The sequence below is a fragment of the Peromyscus eremicus genome, chromosome 5 (assembly GCF_949786415.1).
Source record: "Peromyscus eremicus chromosome 5, PerEre_H2_v1, whole genome shotgun sequence".
NCBI classification, from domain to species: Eukaryota; Metazoa; Chordata; class Mammalia; order Rodentia; family Cricetidae; genus Peromyscus; species Peromyscus eremicus.
The window spans coordinates 73,256,018-73,277,142 of NC_081420.1; the positions used below are offsets into that span (position 1 = coordinate 73,256,018).

The following is a 21,125-nucleotide window of genomic DNA, read 5'->3' on the forward strand; positions in this document are numbered from 1 at the left end:
AGAAATGTATGCGCTATTTTTCCTTTGAGTGGGAGAGAGCTGAACCTATCTCTGACCTGGATAGATCAACAAATAAGGCAACCTGAAAACGCTTTTCTCCAAACACGAAGCAGCTGAAACCACCCTTCAGGAAGCAAGGGGGGGCTAGGAAAGGGGCTCCAGCAAGAAGACAGACAGGAGGTGATAAAGGCTTGCAGGCATGCAAACACATCTCGATAGAGGACCTGTCTCGTATTCCTTATTGTGAGGTGCGTAAGAGCTAAGATTTGAGGAGTAACGGGCAGAAAAGAAGCATCAGCTTCCTATTTGTTTTCTTTATTGCATTGCTAGAATGAATTGCTAAGGGGGAATGTATTTCTAAACAGAAAGCAATAGAATATGTGGAGCTAAAAAGTTTTTATGAATATGCAGCTAATCTAAATAAGAAACCCAGAATTACAAAAGATCACCCAGGCAGACCTGGCCCTCTGGCCTACTTAGTCACCAGCCTAGTTAACAGATGTCCCAACATGGAATCCCAGGGGGAAGGCAGGTGACCCGCGAAAGTGTGGGGAGCTCTTGGCTCCACACATTAAGGCATCAGTATCGCTGTTCCTGCTCCACTGAAAACCAGGTGTAACTGTGGAAGTGGCCTTGAGTGGGACACGCACAGCAAGGGTCCAGCCACATAACAGGGGATTAATCAGAGACAGTGTCATGCTCAGAAGGGAAGGGTAAGCCTGAAAGAAGACAGAGCAAGAACAGAAGGAGGACAAGATTCAGAAGGGACCACGGACAGGTCTGCCAGCACAAAGGCCCCAAAGGGTGTCATTAGCTAGCAAGAAGCAGAGAAAAGCACAGGGAGAGGGGAATGCTGGGAAGGAACTCCAGAAAGATGCAAAATCACTAACAGGCCAGTCATCCTTAATTTTGAAGTTAATTTTTTTTTAAATTTCAACTATTTTAGAAGCCATTTGAGAGACTGAATGTAACGAGTCTTTACCCGTACTGCCAGCCAGCTCCCAAACAATGACATGGAGATTTTTTTATTAATTATGAAAGCTCAGCCTTATAGCTTAGGCTTGTTCCTAACTAACTCTTATAACTTAAATTAACCCATTTCTATTCATCTACATTTTACCATGTGGCTTTTTACCTTTCTTTCATTCTGTGTGTCCGACTCCCTCCACATCTTGTTGGCATCTCCCCTGTGCCTCTACTTCCTCTCTCTGCCTGGAAGTCCCATCTATACCCCCTGCCTAGCTATTGGTCATTGAGCTCTTTATTACACCAATCACAGCACTATATCTTCACACAGTGTACAGATATCCCACAACAACTGAATAGTGATGTGCGGTTTTTCCTGAAAAGGCTTCACTGCGAGGTGCCCTTCCTCACGTCTGTCCCCTCGGAAGCACTGAGGGCGAGGAGCCATCACACAGTGGGGACCTGGAGCCTTTTCTCCTTCTGCTCATGAGCCTTGTGGAAGGAAAGCAGGCCGGGGAGGTGGGGGAAGGGGGACAACATGAAAAAGGAGCAAACAGATTCCCTGTCTCTTTAGGAAAACGGATAAGAAACATTACGTGGATAAAGAAAGCCTGGGGGGGCGGGGGATTGTGAAGTGGGAAGTAAGGAGGAAAACGTAGAGAAAAACTCAGGGCGGGGGACATAGGAAACAGCACAAAATTCTAAAAGGATACATTATAATCTTACCACCAAAAGCAGTACTTGATTGCTTTATTAAATGAGGAAAATAATACGGAATTTTTTCCACCTAAAAATCTTTACAAATACTGTGGGCCAATTAGTATCTAAACTGTGGGAGTTTCTTTTCTAAGTATTTAAGTTGGCTCTCTCTCTCTCTCTCTCTCTCTCTCTCTCTCTCTCTCTCTCTCTCCTTTCTTCTTTCTTTCTCTCTTTCTTTCTTTCTATTTTCCTTTTATTATTCCCCTTCTCTTTATCTATTTGTGATCACGTTTTCTTTTTCTAACTAGATATGATAATGTAAATATTTTTCCATGTTACTGAAGCACACATACACCGTAACATGTAATATCAGAAAGCACTATAGTAAATCCACAGAGCTGGCAATGGAGCTTGACTCTTTGACTCCAAGTCTCAGCTCAAGTGCTAGGTCAGCCAAGAGCTTCTCTGTGCTTCAGTTTCTTTATCTGGAAAAAAAGAAGAAAGAAATGATGCCCGCAAATACAAATACAAAATCCCCCCCCAAAAAAACGTATCCTGAATGAGATTAGCACAAATATATATCTGCCAGTGTGCATCTGTTTCTGATATTATTACTAGACGCCATTTTTCTGTTCTTTAGTGAGCACCCCGTGTCTGGGACTCCTCCATGCAATGCTGACTTAAATCATAATGGATGTCTTTTAGAAAGGAGTGCACAGCGCCAGAGTGCTAATCAAAGCCGTCACTAACACACTGTCTCAGCAGCATCATGTCAGAGTAGGCTGAGAAAAAGTAACTATGCAAAGTCGTTAATGTTGCCTTGATAATTAGGGTAATCTTTTAGTATACGTTTAAGAATGCGGTCCCAGATCTAATGACTTCAGTGAAATCAAAGTGTTGTGGTCAGAAGCCAAGGAGGCGGCCTTGGACAGGCAGAACTCCAGTTTAGAAAACCACTGAGGGGTGGCAAAGGGAGGCTCTGGTGTGCTTTGTGAGCTCATCCAGGATTCCCAAATGGAAACCTGGACCAGCTCTCTAAACTCTGTTGGCCTGCCACCTTCCCCTCTTCCTCCCTCCCTCCCTAATTAGGACAGAAATTAATGGGTCTTGTTATGGCATTTTGCTGCATACTTTGTATTAATCATCCGGCTCCAGACCCCCTCAGCTCTCCTCCTACTCTTCTCTGGCTCTGAGTGGTCCCCTCTGCCTTCATGTCACATGTATTTACTTCTGTCCCCTTCCCACTCAAGACTTCCTTTCCATTCTGTTTTTCAGTTTATGACCTATACTCATACCCTTCCACAGCATAAAAATTAAAACATAGCATTTGCACATGAAAGAAAATACTGGGCAAGTGCCTCCTTGTGCCTCAGTTTCTTTATCTCATTCCCTGTATCTGTTCTTTCCAAGTTAGTCTAATGGTGGCTGGGATGATAAACTTGCTCTTATTTTTCTGTAAAATGTTCACAATTGGAGAGGACTGTTCTAGTAAAGGAAATCAGAGTGCTGCTTCAGAAGGACAGACACACAGCCACATGTGGAGGAAGATCCCCACAGCTATCCTCCTTTGGCACTCATAGGGACTGACTTTGGTGGTGTTTTTAGAGTGAAACTCAGTCCTTAGTTGAAACCATAAAGGAGAAATGCCACATATTTAAGTTTTCATTTGACTGGACTGTGTTCTCTTGAGTTAAAAATCAAAAACCCTTCTAAGTTTATATATACTCTCTTAGTTAGGGTTTCTATTGTTGTGAGGAGATACCATGACATAGCAACTCTCATAAAGGAAGACATTTAATTGGGGCTGGCTTACAGTTTCAGAGGTTTAGTCCATTATTGTCATGGTGGGAAGCAGGCAGACATGGTTGTGGAGAAGGAGCTGAGAGTTCTACATCTGGACGAAATGGCAGCAGGAAAAATGAGTGACACTGGGCCTTGCTTGAGCTTCTGAGACCTCAAAGCCCGCCCCCCACAACACACTTCCTCCAACAAGGCCACACCTCCTAATAGTGCCACTCCCTATGAGTCCGTGGGGCCATTTTCTTTCAAACTACCACATATATTCAAATAAAAGTAGAGTAAGATATGACAATATAAACTTTCAACTCATCACTTGTATCTTAATGGACATTACCATAACTGAAAATTATTTTTATGCATAAAAACAAACTACAATCAAAAGAGTAAAGCATAAATTAAATCCTTTAACTCACAAACTCAAACTTAAGAGTTATATTTCTGGTAAAATTTTTAATATTCTCAGCGATAGGGTTACTGAATTTTTATTCATGTGTCATTGGGTCTATTCTTTTTTTCAAAGTTGGTATAATCTCATCTTGAATAGTCACAGATTTTTTTAATTAGTGGAATCCAAATAAGTGTCATGTTTGTGTATTTTAAGGACAGAAAAGTACATTAATATTTAGGGGGAAATATCTGTGGATAGAACTGAGGACTTTTTCAGAGTTAAATAAATGCACTGAAGAAAACAGATAATTCTTAAAGATTTAGTTAGAGGAAAAGAAAGAAATGTGTGTTATATGGATGATAATTTGGAAGGGTACGGAATTCACATACGATCAACATGGGCCTCTTGACTGCACGATGGCTGTGGCTACAGATGGTACAGATGTCATGAAACCAGCAGCAATTGATGAGGAAGGGAAATACTACAACAGGGGAGGCACACATTGGTCCATGCTCACCTAATTCTATCTGTAGAGCAAAGGGTGGCAGGCATCAGATGGATGAGGAGGATGGGAAAGACTGTTCCAGGTAGGAACCAGAGCACATCCCAAACACAGGTCACAAAACAATAAGGTCTAGAAGGATGTAGTCACAATGTCCTTGTCAGGAAAGGGCTTGTGAGCCATGTTAAACTGACTTTCAGTTGAAATCACAGAATGTCCCTGAGGTGTCCTAAGCAGAGAAGCAGCATTATAGCTCTGTTTGCAGGATCATCTTAAATGCAGAGGGCACGTGGGTTAGAGGCTGGAAGTTGGTGGCTGTAGTAGTAATGTGAACAGGGGCTGGTCCACAGTGGAAGGACTGTGTGGAGATGGAGTGCAGGAGCATTGTCCAGGTTGAGAGGGGAGTTGAGGATGGATGCCAGACTCTGGCTCCTCGGCTCAGGAGGTTCAGTGCTATCCTCTGAGGTGAGGCACTCTGGCTAAGAGGAGGAGTTGTGGAGATGTAGAGATGTCGAGTTTAAGACATCATGGGAGAGTAACAGATGGTGGTTGGACAGGTGAGCTTGGAGACAAATGAAGCTTAAAAAGGAACCCAGGAGAGAAACAGCCAAGAAAGAAGAGCCAGAGGAGGACAGGAAGGGGGGATGCAAGGGCCAGGAGAGTTTCTAGAGGCAGAAACTTGTCAACAGTGTCGACTCTGCCACTCGGGAAGTGTGAGTGACTAGCTGCCCATTGATACTGCTATAGTTAGAAGGAGGGAGCTGCTTAGACTGTTGGAGCTGGTTCAGGGGAGAGGTGGTGGGAGAGGCAGTTTGTGGGATTGACAGTGACTGGTAGGTGTGGAAAATAGCACAAGCTAGTCCTGAAAGGTGAGCCTAGAAAGGCCGATGCCAGGAGGAGAGTGGAATCCACAACAGTCTTTGGTTTTGTGTGTCTGGTAATACTGATAGGTCAAAAACAGGAGGGGGGTGTTAAGTCCAAGATGATTTGAGCATTATTGTTTCTTGTCAATTTTTAGCTAATAAATGTAATGTATGTATGTAATGTATATATGTAAATTTTTGAACAGTTATTGTGTAAAGTAATAGTCACTTTAGAAACTTTAACTGTCAATGACTATCTCTTTTCTCAAAGTTGTTATAATCTGATTTGAAAACAATATATAATGATTAAAATCAACTAGCAAGTAGAGCTCAGAAATACTCCTTAATGTCCACAATAATTTATTTTTTTATTTTAAAATTACCTTTAAAGTGTGTGCGGATGTGCGCACACATGCATGTTGGAGCCAGAGGACAACCTCTTGTGTTGTTTCCCTCAGGTACTGTTCACCTGTTTTTGAGACAGGTCTCTCATTGGCTGGGAACTCACTGGTTAGGCTGGGCTGGCTGTACCCCCGCCCCCACCACCACCACCCAGCACTGTGATTAAACAGCTCTTCACTCTCTTTCATCCGGAGCCTTTTGCCTTTCATGAGATGATTTGTTTCCTTCTCTGTTTTCATTTCTTTTATTTCTATCTCACTATGATGACCAGGCTGCCCTTCCTGCCTCAGGCTCCCAAGTGCTGCTGGGATTGCAGGTGTGCTTGAGAATACCTGACCGTGTTTCTGAAGGGCTGATTTATTTGGATTGTCTGATTTTTCTCATGATTCAAGTGATGTGTCTGGGGCAGGATTTCCAGGGAAGCATGTCTTTCCTGGGCATCTCAGCAAGAGGTTGGGCTCATTATTAATAATATCAACTATAAATATTATGAAATGGTGATACTATCTTTTCAGTGGATCTATGTCTTGAGGATGTTGTATGTCCTGCAGCATTCAGCCTCCAGTTAGTTCAGCATCCATTTTAATTCTTCTCTGAATTGTTCGGATGGTTGCAAGACGGTCATTTCCTAACCCCATCCTTTCTTATTTGTCGATTCCTGCATTTTAGGGGGGGAGGGGGAGCAGCTCTTTCTGTGTCTTTGTGTCTCTTTATTCTTTTTCTTGCTCTATCACCCAAATGGACTCATGGGTACTTTCAGAAATTAATTCTCTCCATTACCCTCTCCCACTCACTCTCTCCCCTCTCTTCCATTTCTCCACCTCTTTTGTCTCTTCCCTTCAGACTTTCCTTTCCATTATCTCAATTGCTAGTAATTTGCTGTGACTGTACAGGGGATAAACCTGACAGAGACACAGGATGCCTGGTTGGACAGTGGTCACTGGCTGCATCCAGTTCAGGTGACAAGAGTTCTATTAAGCTACTCTGACTAATGTTAGAACACAAATTAACTATTAGTGTTTTGTACACAATTTTGCTGTTTTAAAAACACTCCCCTCGCTTTTGAGATTATAGCTGCCTGTGCTTGGTAAAGTACCACATTTTGTACAATTCACCAAAACAACTGAAAGTGTAAGTAATCTGGAATCATTAAACTCTTTTGTTAAATTAACTGAATTGTGGCCAGTGCTACAAATGAGAAAGCTTATGACCTCCTTCAGGCCCTGGGGGAGCAGCTGAGGGCACAGTAACAAGACAGACTATACAAGAGACACTGAACCAGCTATTAGAGAGCAGATTTAGGAAGCGCAAGCATCCTATTTCCTCTGAGTTTCTATGGAGAGAACTCAGGGACACTTGTGATATCCTATATGAGGAAGTTATAAGAGAGTAACAGCCAAGACTCATTGCTTATTGCATGTAGACACGGTCCTCCTGCTGTCCATAATGATCTAATTAATTCACCTAATTAGAAAAACAAAGGGGTAAAATGCCTCACATGTATCCTACTGGCACAGTGTGTTATGATTTGTTGCCACCCAAGCAACAACTTCAAACAGCATGGCGAGGTCTCCTTTCTCATTTAGATTATAACACATCCACAGATGCTATGTCCAAGGTCACATGGCTGGTCATTGAAGAGTCAGGACTCAGCCTCAGAAGAGAACCACTAACTTTCACCAGTTAAGATAACTACTTCCTCTCTCTCCAGTCAGTATTATCATCAAATGCATAGCACCCTCCTAACTGCATTGTGGTACATTTCAGTGGCATCACACACTCACATTGTAAAACTATGGTAATCAAAACTGAAACTATGCCCATCAGACAATCCCTGCTTATCACCCTCTTCCCCATGCCTGCCAACCACCGTTCATTACATATTCTCTATGAATTTGACCATTTTTGGTCCCCACTCATAAAAGCATGATTACACAATGACTTTTTGTCAAGATCAAGAAGTCTTGGCATAATGTCCTCAAGGTTTGTCCATGTTTATACCTTTGAATTTCTTCCTTTTCAGGGGTAAATAATACCCCATTTTATACGTGTGTACCACATTTGTTGATTCATTTTCAGTTGGGGGTGTCTAGATCTGTTAGATCCTTGGTTAAGATTTTTTTTTTCAATTGAAATTAATCATTTTCTTATTTTCTCCTTTGGATAGATCATTGCTGGCATATAGGATGCCACTGATTTTTTTTTCTGTGTGGATTTGGTGTCCTACAACATCACTGAATTCAATTATTACTTCAAAACAACTTTGTGGTAGAGTCATTAGAGTTTTCTCTACATATAATCATGCCATCTGAAAGCAGAAAACTTAACTATTTCCTGTCAGGACTGGTTGTGTTTTACTTCCTTTCCTTGCCTGCTGTCCCTGGTTAAGACTTACAATGCTATGTTTACTAGGAGTAACAAGACATGTCATCCTTGTCTTATTTCTTTATCTTAAGCTTCCAATTTTTCAGTACTGAGTATGATGTGCTAACTGTGGACTTTTTGTATGTGGTCTCAACTGTGTTTCCATACATTTTTTCTACACCTAATTGATTGGGAGTTTTTATTGTATGAGGATGTTGATCTTGTCAAATGCTGTTTCTGCAACTATGGAGATGGTCGTGTTTTTGTCTTTCATTCTGTTGATATGGCATATTGTGCTTTTTGATTTGCTGGTGTTGACACACCATGTATCTCCAGGATAAATCACGTTTGGCCATGGTGTTGGATCCTTTTGAAATACTGTTGTGTGGCTTTTACTGGTCTTGCCTTGAAGATTCTTGCATCTGTTCTTATCCTGTGTGTTCCTTTCCTTGCGGTGTCTTTTCCTTATTTTCATATCAAGGTAATTCTGGCCCTGCAGAAAGAGTTTGGAATAATATCCATCCCTTATGCTGAACATGGTAGAGATTGTTAGTAATCCCTATTTAAACATTTAATGAAATGCACTAGTAGTGCCAGTGGGTTCTGGGGGCGGGGGATGGTGGTAAATTTTTGATTGCTGATTCAATCTCTTCACTTGTTAATGCTTGGACTTCCTATTACCTAAAGAAGAATGTTCACAGGAAAAAATTTAAGGGTGTTATTGTTCTTAATATTAGTGGACAAGTATCTAGGGTACTACGTTTTGGTGTAATACTGATATTTGCTTTGAAGTAGATGATTTTAATTGTGTCAAAGAAGTGCCCTAGTTTTCTTAAATTACTAGGAATTTCTTCTTTTTCTCTTCTCTCTTTCATTACCTCCTATCTTATCCTCCTTTTCCTCCTCTTCTCCCCACCTCTTCCCTTCTTCCTCCTCTAGAATAGATGTTGTTGATTGTTAAAATGCCTTTCATATCTAGGTGTGCTAGTACATGCTTTTAATACCAGAACTTGGGAAACTGAGGCAGAAGTATCTGGAGGCAACATAATGAAGCCCTCTCTCAGAGGGAAAAAAAACCCGTCTTTCATACATGAGTTGGGGTCCCACTGTGATTTCCTCATTTTGATCTATTGCTGAGATGACATACACTGAGATTTCCTAACAGTTCCCACCTTTACACACCCATAATGACCTCCATTTGGTTCTGGTGAATCTCTAACATACTTGTTTATTTTCAAAGAGGTCCTGATTTCTTGGAGATTTTTGTAGCATTATCTATAAAATGTATCCATGTTTAACATAACCAGCAAATTCCATTCTTTTCTGTATGAATGTTAATCCATTATTACCCATGGTAGACTTGTTAAGATTCATAACCAAACCCCAAGCCTGGTACTGGGGCCACTACTTGGATGAACTTTCTTCCCACTTGTTTCTATTTCTGGTTTTGTCTGTTTGGTTGTTTGCATTGTTTGTTTTGTTTTGTTTTCATTTTTGCTTTTTATGTTTGTAATTAGATTGTTCTTCTCTTCAAATTTTCTATACATTTTTTCTTTCCTCCCTCTGTGCATGTGTGTGTGTGTGTGTGTGTGTGTGTGTGTGTGTGTGTGTGCAAGTGCCCGTGCACATGTATGAGTGACCATGGAGACACACAGAAGCAGGAAAATGATGTTGGGTTTCCTCTATTGATATTTACTTAGTTGGGTTTTCTCAATTGATATTTACTTGATTCCATGAGATAGGGTCCCTCACTGAACCTGGAGCTCACCATGTATGTATGCAGCTCAGGTTGTCCTGAAACTCACTATGTAGACCATAGGCTGGCTTCAAACTCACAGAGATCCACCTGCTTCTGCCTCCTGAGTGTTGGGATTAAGGAATTTCGACACTATGCCCAGCTACATCATTAATTTTTAATGTTCTACAAAAGCCATTTTTACTTTCTCCTGACCTCGTGTGTTATTTAGAGTAGCCAAGCATGTTTAGTACACGGTGTTATATGCTAGGCAGTTTCGTGTTTTGTATTTTATAGTGTTTATGCTTCCTACTCCATTTGGGCCTTATAGAAAATTAACAAGGCAAAAACTACTATTTTATAAATGGATAAAAGGAGAAACTTAGCTCTTCTAATATAGCTAGTTAGCCTTGAATCTGGGACAGTATCCAATTACTCCATCTTCAACTACCTCTGCCTTATCCACAGAGTGAGCAGGGATAATGATCTTGCATTGTTGCAGGGACATCAGGGATCATATGAAAAAGCATAGTGTAGTGAAGACCTCTAAGCTTGGCCATTCGTTATTGGTGCCGGAGGCGCTGCAACATTGGTAATGGCTTCACAAGTCCTCTCTTTGTACGTGAGTGCTCTGAATAAAGCCACTCCCATTTCCTAATAATTTAGGAAAAACTGGTAGGAACTTTTCCATTTCTGAAGGATTATAAACAAGGCCAGTCAATAACTCAGCACCTTCTATATGACCATGCAGAAGCCTGCATAGAAATACATCCTCTCTATCAATGAGCTCCATGTATAGCTACACCCTCTCTATTAACGAGCTCTGTGTAGAAGGATAGCTCTTGCCTTTGGGCCCATGGATACGCAGGGATGAACCACAGCCCACAGTCCACAGTGTCTTAGCACAAAGACTTTTCTAACTGACTGGTGTCTTGCTGGGGTTTTATGCAAGCAACTTTGTATGACTTTTTTAAAACTACCACTTACCAAAAAGCTCAATATCAAATCATCATACCAAACCCTCGGCTTGGTTCAACAGCCCTCACCCAGGTGTCATTACCTTCCGCCACACTGACACTCAGAGCTATGTTATGTTGGCACTAGTGGTTACTGTGAGGTTACAGGCTACCAGATGAGTAAATGGGAAAGCTGCAAATTTATCCTATGGAGATCCTGGTAGGCTAGGTGTAGAGGATGCAAAGTTACCATACAGAGCCTCTTATGTACTATGAGGTGCTTATCTGGAAAGGCTAGGACAGGCAGCTACAAATCCTCAGAAAAGCCTGCTGGTGGTCACCCAGTGTTCTCTCGCCCGACAGCATATGGGCCGGCAGAGGGTGTCTGTGCTACATCTGGAGTCCCTTCTGCTTGCTGCCTGACAGCCATAAAGGCTCTGAACCGTGGATCATGTGAAAAGTCACTTTATTAAAATGCTACCCAGGCTGAATGTACATTTCTAAAGCATTGTTTCTCTGCATGTGAACCTGGGTCTACCTGCATCATAATCATGTGGGTGCATGTAGAAATGCATCTTTCTATGTATGTGTCTACCTATTGTTTCTCTCCCATGTTAGCATGGGAGACGACCTGGAGCATAAACTGTTTTGTAACCTTGGCACACCTGATCATAACATGATATCTGAACTTTGTAAGTGCTTATAAATATTTGTTCAATAACTTAGTTCTTCAACTCTGTACTGACCTACTGAGTCAACATCCCTAAGATTGAAGCCAAGGAATTCACATTTTAAAGTAGTACTTAAGTGATTCTTAGGCATACTAAATATTACGCATTAATTGGTATCCCAAAGTAATCCAGTGAATTCTAAGATCACAAAAGGGAAAGGTCTTTACACCAGTTTTGTTCAGGCAACCATATTGTTGAGATTTCATGGGTGCATTTCCCCTGGCATGTTTAGAGAACACTATCTAGCAACCGGCATCCTGGGCTTCCACCCTTACAATCTTTCTGCCTCCTCTTCCGAGACTTTCCTGGAACCTTGGGTGTTGTGTTATCAGCTGGAGTTGGGTATCCACCATCACTTACTCTCTGCATTTCAGCAAGTTGTAGATGTTGGTGATAGTTCTGTCCGTTCCAAAAAGAAACGTCTTTGATGAGGGGGATACATGAACATATGAGCAACACTAAATGGGCTCAGCAGGTTGTGTGTGTGTGTGTGTGTGTGTGTGTGTGTGTGTGTGTGTGTGGTGTGTGTGTGTGTGTGTGTGTGTGTGTGTGTGTGTGTGTGTGTGTGTGTAAAGAAAAGATCTTGAATTTGGGAGTACAGGAAACGAGTCCGAGGAGGGAGGGAAAGTGGAAGTGACGTAGATACAGTGGGCATATATGAAAGTTCTCAAGACAAAATAAAAATCAATAAAAATGATGTAAGGTTTTGTGTCCACGGCCTCATACTGTCTGTCTGGTGAGACATTAATATTCTCAGATTACACTATGGAAGTAAAATAGGAAGTGAATTCTGCATTCACTGTTTCCCAGACAGGTTTGGACGAAACCTCTGATTCCGAAAACAGTATGTTATCATCAAAGACTACAACCTTTCCTCAGTTCTCTTCAGGGATGTGGCCACTGAAAGACTATCCATCCATGCCCCCAGGAGATTCCCACACCCATTCATATACACACAGCACAAAGTGTACTCGGTGGGTTAGAAAAAATAGAAGAGCACATGAAGTTGGGAGAGAAAAGTGATGGTGGAGAGGAAGAAGTTGGAGGGTGATAATGAAGGGTGAATTTGATCAAAACACATTAAATGTGTGTATAAAATTCTCAAACAATTAAAAAAAAATCTACCCTTTCCAAATAGCCTCACTAAATGTGTGGTCCCTTTAAGTTTGTTCTGGAAGTTTTATGTTTATTTTTAGTTATAATCCACACTCTTTGAGCAGCCCCTGTGTCGGGTGGTCATTTCCCCTCTCAGCCTCCTCATCTGATAAATGACGTGAGACTAGAGCCGAGCCTTAAGGTCAGTTCTAATGTGCCCCAACTCTTGACTACTCAGTGACAGCTGAATGGTTTTTATGTAACGAAGTATCCTGATGTAATTTGATGAACAGATAGTGATTATTAATCCACCCCACACTTCCCAAATTTAGGCAAACTAGAGAAATTTAAGAGATGTGTAACCAGTTTCTAAGGTTTTCTTTGAAGTCCTATGCTTACCTACAAAATACTATGGCAATTTTAACGTGCTTAAAACTTACTGTAAGAGAGAAATACATTGCTGAACTTCCCTATGAAGTTTGAACAGCTCATTGAAAGCAGGGTGGAACATTCTATGATCCAGGACACAGCTTCATCAATGGTGGGTCACAATCTCATCTGTGGGTCACTAAACTGTGGGGGCCATGAAAAATCTGGCAACAGTAAGAGGTTTATGACTGTGCAATGAGCAAAAATTAATTCAAAACCAATGTGTAGTGATGACAAGATGTTTCTGGCAGCGCCTACTCACGTTGTATTCTACAATTTCACTGCAGACTTGGTTCTGAATATGCAACCAGAATACTTGGTTTGGTGCATGCCTTCATGTTACACAATACCAACAACCTGGTTAAGGTTTAAGGCTACTGTATGCTACACAACACCAACAACCATCACCCGCAACAACTTGGCTAAGATTTGAGGCTATTGTATGCAAAGAATTGCAGCGCTTTTACTGTAGATACACAATTGTCTGCTACTGTAGAAACTCAAATGACGCAATCATAGAAAACAAAGATTTTAGTAGTTTTGTCCTTCCTCATCATATAAGTATCAGATTAGTATATCTCTGGATTATATGTTAGAATGATTAATTTTTTTAATTGCTATTATAAACACATCGGTAAACTCTGGAAAACTCTGAAGATGATCTACATCCTGCAGCATAAAATATTCAGCCAGGATTTAGTTCTTTGTGTGAATTAAACAGGCGCATGCATCTCAATGGTATGCGTGTTTGCTTTCATCTTTAACAAGTGGTAAAACTATATGCATGCCAAAAACTAATGTAAGTTTCTGGGCTAGGTAGATAGTTCAGTCTAAAGTACTTGCCTTTCAGACACAAAGTCAAGAGTTCAACCCCCCAGAATACATGTTTTAAAAGCTAGACCTGAGGGTGAGACTGAGGCAGGCAAATGCCTGGGACTTGCTGGCCAGTCAGCCTAGCCTACTTGATGAGTTCCAGGCCAATGAAAGACCCTACCTCAAAAGAAAAGATGGCTGGAACCTGAGAACTGACCTCCACAGACATGCATATGCACAAACATGTGCACCTGTACACATGTGCACCTGTACACACATGAGTATGTAAACACGTGCATACACACATGCAAATAAGATAAAATGAATCTCTTTGATTTATTATCAGTAAATGTTTAACTTGTGTACCTATTCCATATCTATGTATCCAGAATTGTACAAATCTTTCTCAGGCAAAGGGGGCTGTGAACAGAAAGTCTGGCCTAGGAAAGGTCTTGGAAGACTGGTCTAGGAAAGCTTGAATCTTAAAGGATATTCCCAGGACTTTCTGAAAGATGGGACAATATAGGAAGTAAGGTGCTTGTGAGAGCTCGTTCCCAGCCCCATTGCCTCCCTCACTTCCCCGTCTCACAGGAGTCCGGAAGATGGGATTCTCTGGCCTTGCGGACATGCTCTTCACAGCAGTATACCTGCAATGCCTTTTGCTAAATTCTAGCCTGACAACCCAATCCCCAGAAACCTTTCTGTTACTGTTGCCCGGGTAATTGCCTCACTTTGCTCAGGCAGAACCACCTAAGTCAGCAGCTCTCAAAGCTTTGAGATTTAATGTCTGCTGTATATTCTAACTCTTTGGTCAAGCTTTTTTTTTTTTTCCAATCTGTAATGAAATTGGTAGGAAAATGTAACTGACATACCCTTTACAGAATGTTCAGATCATTTTAAAGACTAAAGAAATGTTAAAGCATTCATTCACCTGTAGTAAAATCACATATTTTTGGAAAGACACCAGAGGGGATGATGAGGCAGCCAGCGATCACTGTGTGTTTAGATCTACATGGGCTGACAGACCTAGTCCCAGTCACTGCTCACTGAATGCCGGTAGCATCCCCACCCAATTTTTGTATTACACGCTCTGTCCTTACTTTTTCAAAAGTGTCTTCATAAAACTTATATTAATGATTCCAATGGGGAAAGTTACCAGCCTTAGAAAGTATTTCACCACCCACAGCTCCTTCCAACTACTTTGTTCTTTGTTTTTCTTCAGAATCTTAAAATATAAATATCACACTGCATTACAATAATCTCAGCAATGGCTATGTGTGTATCATATGCCAAGCCTTTAAAAATATTTTTGCATTTGTTAAGTTATTGACTTGCTTAATCCTAATAACTATAAATACTATCATTTTCCATGAATATTTGGCACCGTATAACTTGTTCTAGAAACAATTTCTCGTAATTATCATAAGGTTGAATTTTATTGTGGGAAACAAAAGTGGCAGAATGCAATGATGCTTCTTCATCTAGTGCCTTCCTATCTAACTGATTATCATAGTAAGCCAAGAGGCAGCTCTGTCCTTTGGGAAAGAGATCTATTGGAAAGAATATGGTGTTTCTTCCTCGTGTGCCTGTTTATCTGAGGGTTTGAAATTTGAGTTCCAGGTTTCCATTTGCTTTATACTTTCAGGCTTTGAGGGTATATAGGTGGTTTGGGGAATCATATTTTCATCCAAATGTCTCAGAATGGATTCTTTCTTCTTAGTGTTCCATCAAAATAAAAAACACTGTAGATCCACCATTTGGTTTGAAAATTATTTTCTAAAGTGAAGATTTGGACTGAAATTTTTTCCCCTGAACTTCTCTTTCATTGTCAAATGTCTTGTTCCCAAACAGAACTGTTTCAAATTAATTAAAATGATGCATTTTAGCAGTCTATGGGCAAAGTAGAGGGACAGTGTGACCATTTTACCAAGAACACGGTGTGGTCAGGTGTCTCCCAATAATGGTAAGAAATAGTCATATGTCACCCAGCACGCGGGAGGCAGAGGCAGGCAGATCTCTGTGAGTTCGAGGCCAGCCTGGTCTCCAAGTGAGTTCCAGGAAAGGCACAAAGCTACACAGAGAAACCCTGTCTCAAAAAAAAAGAAAAAAGAAAAAGAAATAGTCATATGTCATACTAGAAGATAAATGCATTTGTTTCTGTCCCTGGAGACAGCCAAAGAACTGTCTTAACTGAGCACTAGTTAATGATATGAGTAGGAGTCTACCATCTTGAGGCTCCTTACACTGTAAAGGCAGAAAAGAAAACTAATCCAAACAAATCTAATATATTCCTTTTGCCTTACAGAGGGAAAATGATCCCATCTGATCTTGAAAGAAGAATCCTTGAAGTCAAACAGAAAGTAAGTTTTTGTAAGGATCTCTGACCCATAGCAATATGTATTTTGATCTATAACCAAGAAAAAGTCATTTAGGTTTTGCTTGTAAAACAGGACCTAAACTCCAGTCTCCAAGCTTTAACAAGAATATGAAATTTTTCAAGCAATGACCATATTGGTCTCCAAGTATATGTATATGATGTATATGTATATGTGTATGTATGTGTATATATGTGCTTTATAAAAGTTTAAGTTGCTGCATAGATCATCTATACAGAGACAGGCTGAATTTGGTTCTAGGCAACAACCTTTCTCACAGCTAAGGGCTGGCATGCTCATGCAGCATGTGAATGACTGTCACATGGAATTTGGAGAGAGCCATATTAAACCATACATCTGATTCTGAAGACACAAATTTAGAACTCTTTTAGAAATGACAAGACAGGTTAGGGATATGATTCAGATGGGAGAGTGCTTGTTTAGCTTGCAAAAAGCCCTGAGTTGATCCCCAGCATCCAAGTGTGGTCAAAACAGAAAAGTCAAAAGTTCAAAGTCATCCTCAGCTCCATGTGGGGTTGGAGGTCATGTTGGAACATAGGAAATCATGTCTCAAAATATAAAATAGAATAACAATATCCATCAAAGAATATGCCCTTGGATGGTTTGCAAGTCAGACATTGCTTTTAGAATTCTCTGTTTAACTTTTAGTAAATAAAAGATACAATGCCTGGTTTAGCACTGGATATTACTATGTGCTTAGTAGTAATCATTTATTTTCATATATTTTCTTTTTCTCCTGCAGCTTTCTTATATTAGAAAGGGGACTAGTAATACAAACCATAAGATTAAACCTTTGCTGCCACCTAAAGACAAACTCTGAAACCTCAGGGTCTATAAACCAACAGAACGGCCAGGACAGCCTGGAGTGACTGCATGGAGCTGACCGTATCTGTGACATTCTTCCACCCTCTCATAGCCATATCCTACTATTTAAATAAATTTTCACATTGCCATGGCTTGGAGAATGTTTAGCCCCATGTGAACCCTCCCCTCTAATACCCCCAAATAAATCACCTGAGCTAGTCCACATAGGGGCAAAGGCTGGCAGGATCCCTCTTTGCCCCATCCTTCTTCACACTGGTCCATTGTAAGGGAGGAGTTAGGTTTGGGCGGCTGGGTGTGAAGAAGAAAGAGTAGAAAATAAGCAAAGAAAATAAGAAGGATCATCCAGTCTACCTGAAGTATGTAAATGGCTTGGGGGACACCACTGAAAACCTCCAGTGCAGCAAAGCCAATGCTGCTAACTGCTGCGGTCACAGGGCAGCCGTCGGGTGCAGCCTAGGGGAGAGCTCAGAATCTTGGAGGAGTCATTGGTTGAACCAATCTAGAGTGATGATGACTCTTGTGACGGTTAAAAACAATGCACGTGGTAGGGGAGAGTTGCTGTGTTTTTAATCAGCCCCTGGAAGCAGCCTTGGGTCCTAGTTGTGGTGGCCATGCCCATAGTGCCAGCACTGAAGAGACTGAGCTGGGAGGATTGTCACGTACTGAGACCGGTCTACACACTGAGTTTCAAGGGAAACAGGGCTACACAGCAAGACCTTGTCTCAAAAACTTAATGAGTAAATAAACCCAGAGCCCCTGTTTACACAACCAGACTTTCTTGTTTTTGTAGGGATTTGTTCCTTTCCTTGTGAGCGCCACAGCTGGAACCACTGTGTATGGGGCTTTTGATCCCCTCTTGGCCGTTGCTGACATTTGCAAAAAGTATAAGATCTGGATGCACGTGGATGTAAGTACCCCTCAGCGACTACCCATTAAATACCTTTGCATGGTTTTTAGATGAGACTCATGGAATACCATTTGCATTCTCTCTCTCTCTCTCTCTCTCTCTCTCTCTCTCTCTCTCTCTCTCTCTCTCTCTCTCTCCCTCTCTCTCTCTCTCTCCCTCTCTCCCTCTCTCCCTCCCTCCCTCTCTCTCTCATATTTAGAATGGTGGAATCTCAGATTTTAAAGATTTCCCAGGCACAGAACTTACACAGTGTGTAATATTAGAAACAGCCTGAGACTGATTATGCATTAAAGTTCCTAACATGGAAAAATTATTGACATGCCCAGTACTTGAGCTTGGTTCTCAATTTATTGACCCATAATGTCCCTGGGTAAAAGTCACTCCCCCCCACACAGTCACACATATGCAGATCTCCCTTATAGGTATAATCTGGATTTACGTTTGTAACAAAAATCCACAGTATTATAAAACTCAATTTCAAGTTAGATAAAAAGGGTAAAAAGCAGGCTTGACAACTTACTAGGAAATATGGATTACCAAACTTCCAATATGTTAATTTGGTAAACTAAAAAGCTGGACTATATTTGAGATGTTTTGACCCAAAGTCTAATGACACCAAAATTTAAAGAAACTTTGTCACCATTTTATAATGGAAAATATGTCCATTTTTACAAGGCTAAACTGAAGGGATTTAAATTGAGTGTGTTACTTGGTGTGACTTTAAGATCAGTTGCCATTTGCAAAGTACTCACTAATGATCCATGGTGAGATAAAATGTTTGTGATAAATAACCAACCACAAACCATCACCAACAGCACAATGTTTAGTTCAGCTGATCTTTTTTTGTTGCAATATTTTCTCCATAAAGGAAATGATATGTTTTACACATTCAGGAACAAACTCCTTATGCTGCTGTAAGCTAAAACTGCAAGTGGCATTGACCTGGGTCATTCTGGCTTTCAACATGGAACCTGTTTAATGGTTCCCCAGCCCATCTTATCTACTCCAACTGTGGCAACCATAGGCATTTTCGTTCTGAGAGCATGGGCCTTCTAAAGGAAAAACTTAAAAACTACAGAAGGGCTGGGGAGATCATCTTTCTCCCACTCATGCAGACTGAAAAGATGTGTCTCCAATTTGACTCCATAATTATAAACATGTAATATGTAAATGTAAGATAGAGTCTGAGACTTCTCACCTTGAAATTTAAAGACTTCACATTATTAAAAGAAGGTGCTCCACTCTCTTAATCTACATGAAACTGTGAAGGTCATTTTCATACTATGACATTCCCATTAATATGGAAGACACCAAACTAGAAATCGAGGCCATAGAAAGGTGCTACATTCTTACTGGTCTGTTTTTGCCATTTCAGGCAGCTTGGGGTGGAGGATTACTGATGTCCCGGAAACACAAGTGGAAACTGAGCGGGGTGGAGAGGTACGCATAATTTCCTAGTCTGTAATGTAGAATGTTAACAGCTACATAGAAGAAAATGGCACACCACTTCTAAGGAAGTCTTGGGATGCCAGCAAGCCCAGTCTGCCTGTACTTGTGAGCCTTGCCTATGTGTAACAACAAAAGAAGAAAAAAAAACATCAAATCCCACATCAAATGGCTTTCAAAACTGAGGGTTTATTTCTAGAATTCATTCCTGACATCCTGGAATGATTTTACAACCTGCAGGCTGTCCACATTTTTCTAGGGAGGAGAGCTATGCTTTCATGTTACCATAAGAATAACATCCATGGCTTTAAAGAAAGCAATGAATAGTTTCTCAAAGCAGGTAAACACTTTGCCCTTTACCATTTGTAATGCCAAAAGTTATGTTTGGGATCAGATACAGTCAGCTGAGTTGAAGTAAAACATGCCAGTGATTTCGTTCTCCTGGCTTCATTCCACAATAATCCTTTTCTGACAGCCCTGATTGATGCAGAAAGTAAGTTTTATGTGGGGCCGGAGCAGCAGACCATTGAAAGAGGCTGCAAAGCACAAAGGAAGTAATGTTTAATTAGCATAAAACATATTGAGGTCCAAGGGGGAAATACAGAATACAAAATATGGCCTCAGGCTGTGCTTCTGCACCACATGCAAAGGGCAGTCAGTTCTCCCATCACAGCACAGCAAGTGAACCAGGTCAGCAGGTCAGCTACAGTGGAGAGTTCTGCCACTCCAGACCACAGAGAAAGCCTTAATTCATCAGAGGCTGACAACTGCCTACCATGCCCTGCCAAGCAGCCAGATGCTGTCCAGGAAAAGCTTCACCATGGCTCTGACCCTAGACATCTTGGCACAAGTTCTATGTCAGGACCAGAGAAGAGGTTTCAGGAGCTTGGGAGCATCTGTCAACGGGCAGAGAGGCCAGACCAGAGAGTATCTATCTGTGTGAGACCAGGCGGCTTAGACTCACACAGACAGAACCCATGAGTGTAGAAGTGGGGAAGGAGGAGGAGGTCGGAGATAGAGCCAAGAGTGTCTTTTGAATTAGCAGAAATAAGGCTAAGGAAGAGTCGGGGCAGAGCAGCCAAGCCTCGCATCATGAGATGACAGTCCCTGAGTCTGCTGCCGGGAGCCCTGGCCTCAGCCCAGCAAAGTTAAGTCACCATCACTGCCCTTGTTCTGACTACAAGGCCCAGGGTGGGGGGAGATGAGAGCAAGTGTGCTTCCATGTACCTAGTACCACACACGCCTACCCAGAACTGAACTCCTGGGTTTTCAGAAGTGGCCAGTGAGCGCACGGCACCTTCCGTTCTGTGACTGTTTCTGACACAAAGTGTAAGCATCTTTTATACTACCATTAATGCCACCTCACTCGGCAAGCACTGAAAACCATGGAGCACCCCACCACCGCCACTTGAAAGCTCACTAAATTACTCACCTGGAGCCTCGGAAAAATAAACACCCACATGCTTTTGTACTGAAGACTATTATTTGAGAGAAAAGCTCAGAGTGTTCATCTCGGAACACAGAGTCCTCTGTGTTCTTGTCGCTACAATTCTCAAAACCAGGTTCTGACTAAATTTACCTAATGGAGTAGCCAAGGATGGAATACTCAGAAGTAAGGGCACTGCCATGCCATGCTCTGAGCACATGTAGCAGATGGTAACCATCTCACAGCATCCTTAGCATGATGTGCCCTCTCTTTGGTGAATAAGGTCACAGAACCCGTGGAAATTGTTGGAGCACAATGTGTGTGGGCTTAATTTTATGAAAGAAATGTGACTCCATTGGAGAAATAACTTTTCTCCAAGCAT

General features: G+C 41.4%; 1 protein-coding gene across 1 annotated transcript in view; it reads left to right on the top strand.

Annotated features, from left to right (window-relative positions):
• Gad2 (glutamate decarboxylase 2) overlaps positions 1-21,125 on the top strand; it is a 65,166-nt gene that overhangs the window by 28,728 nt on the left and 15,313 nt on the right. Inside the window, exons 9-11 of the mRNA XM_059262461.1 lie at positions 16,049-16,103; positions 17,755-17,871; positions 19,247-19,311. Coding sequence (XP_059118444.1) covers positions 16,049-16,103; positions 17,755-17,871; positions 19,247-19,311 — 237 coding nt within the window. The remainder of the gene's footprint in view (positions 1-16,048; positions 16,104-17,754; positions 17,872-19,246; positions 19,312-21,125) is intronic.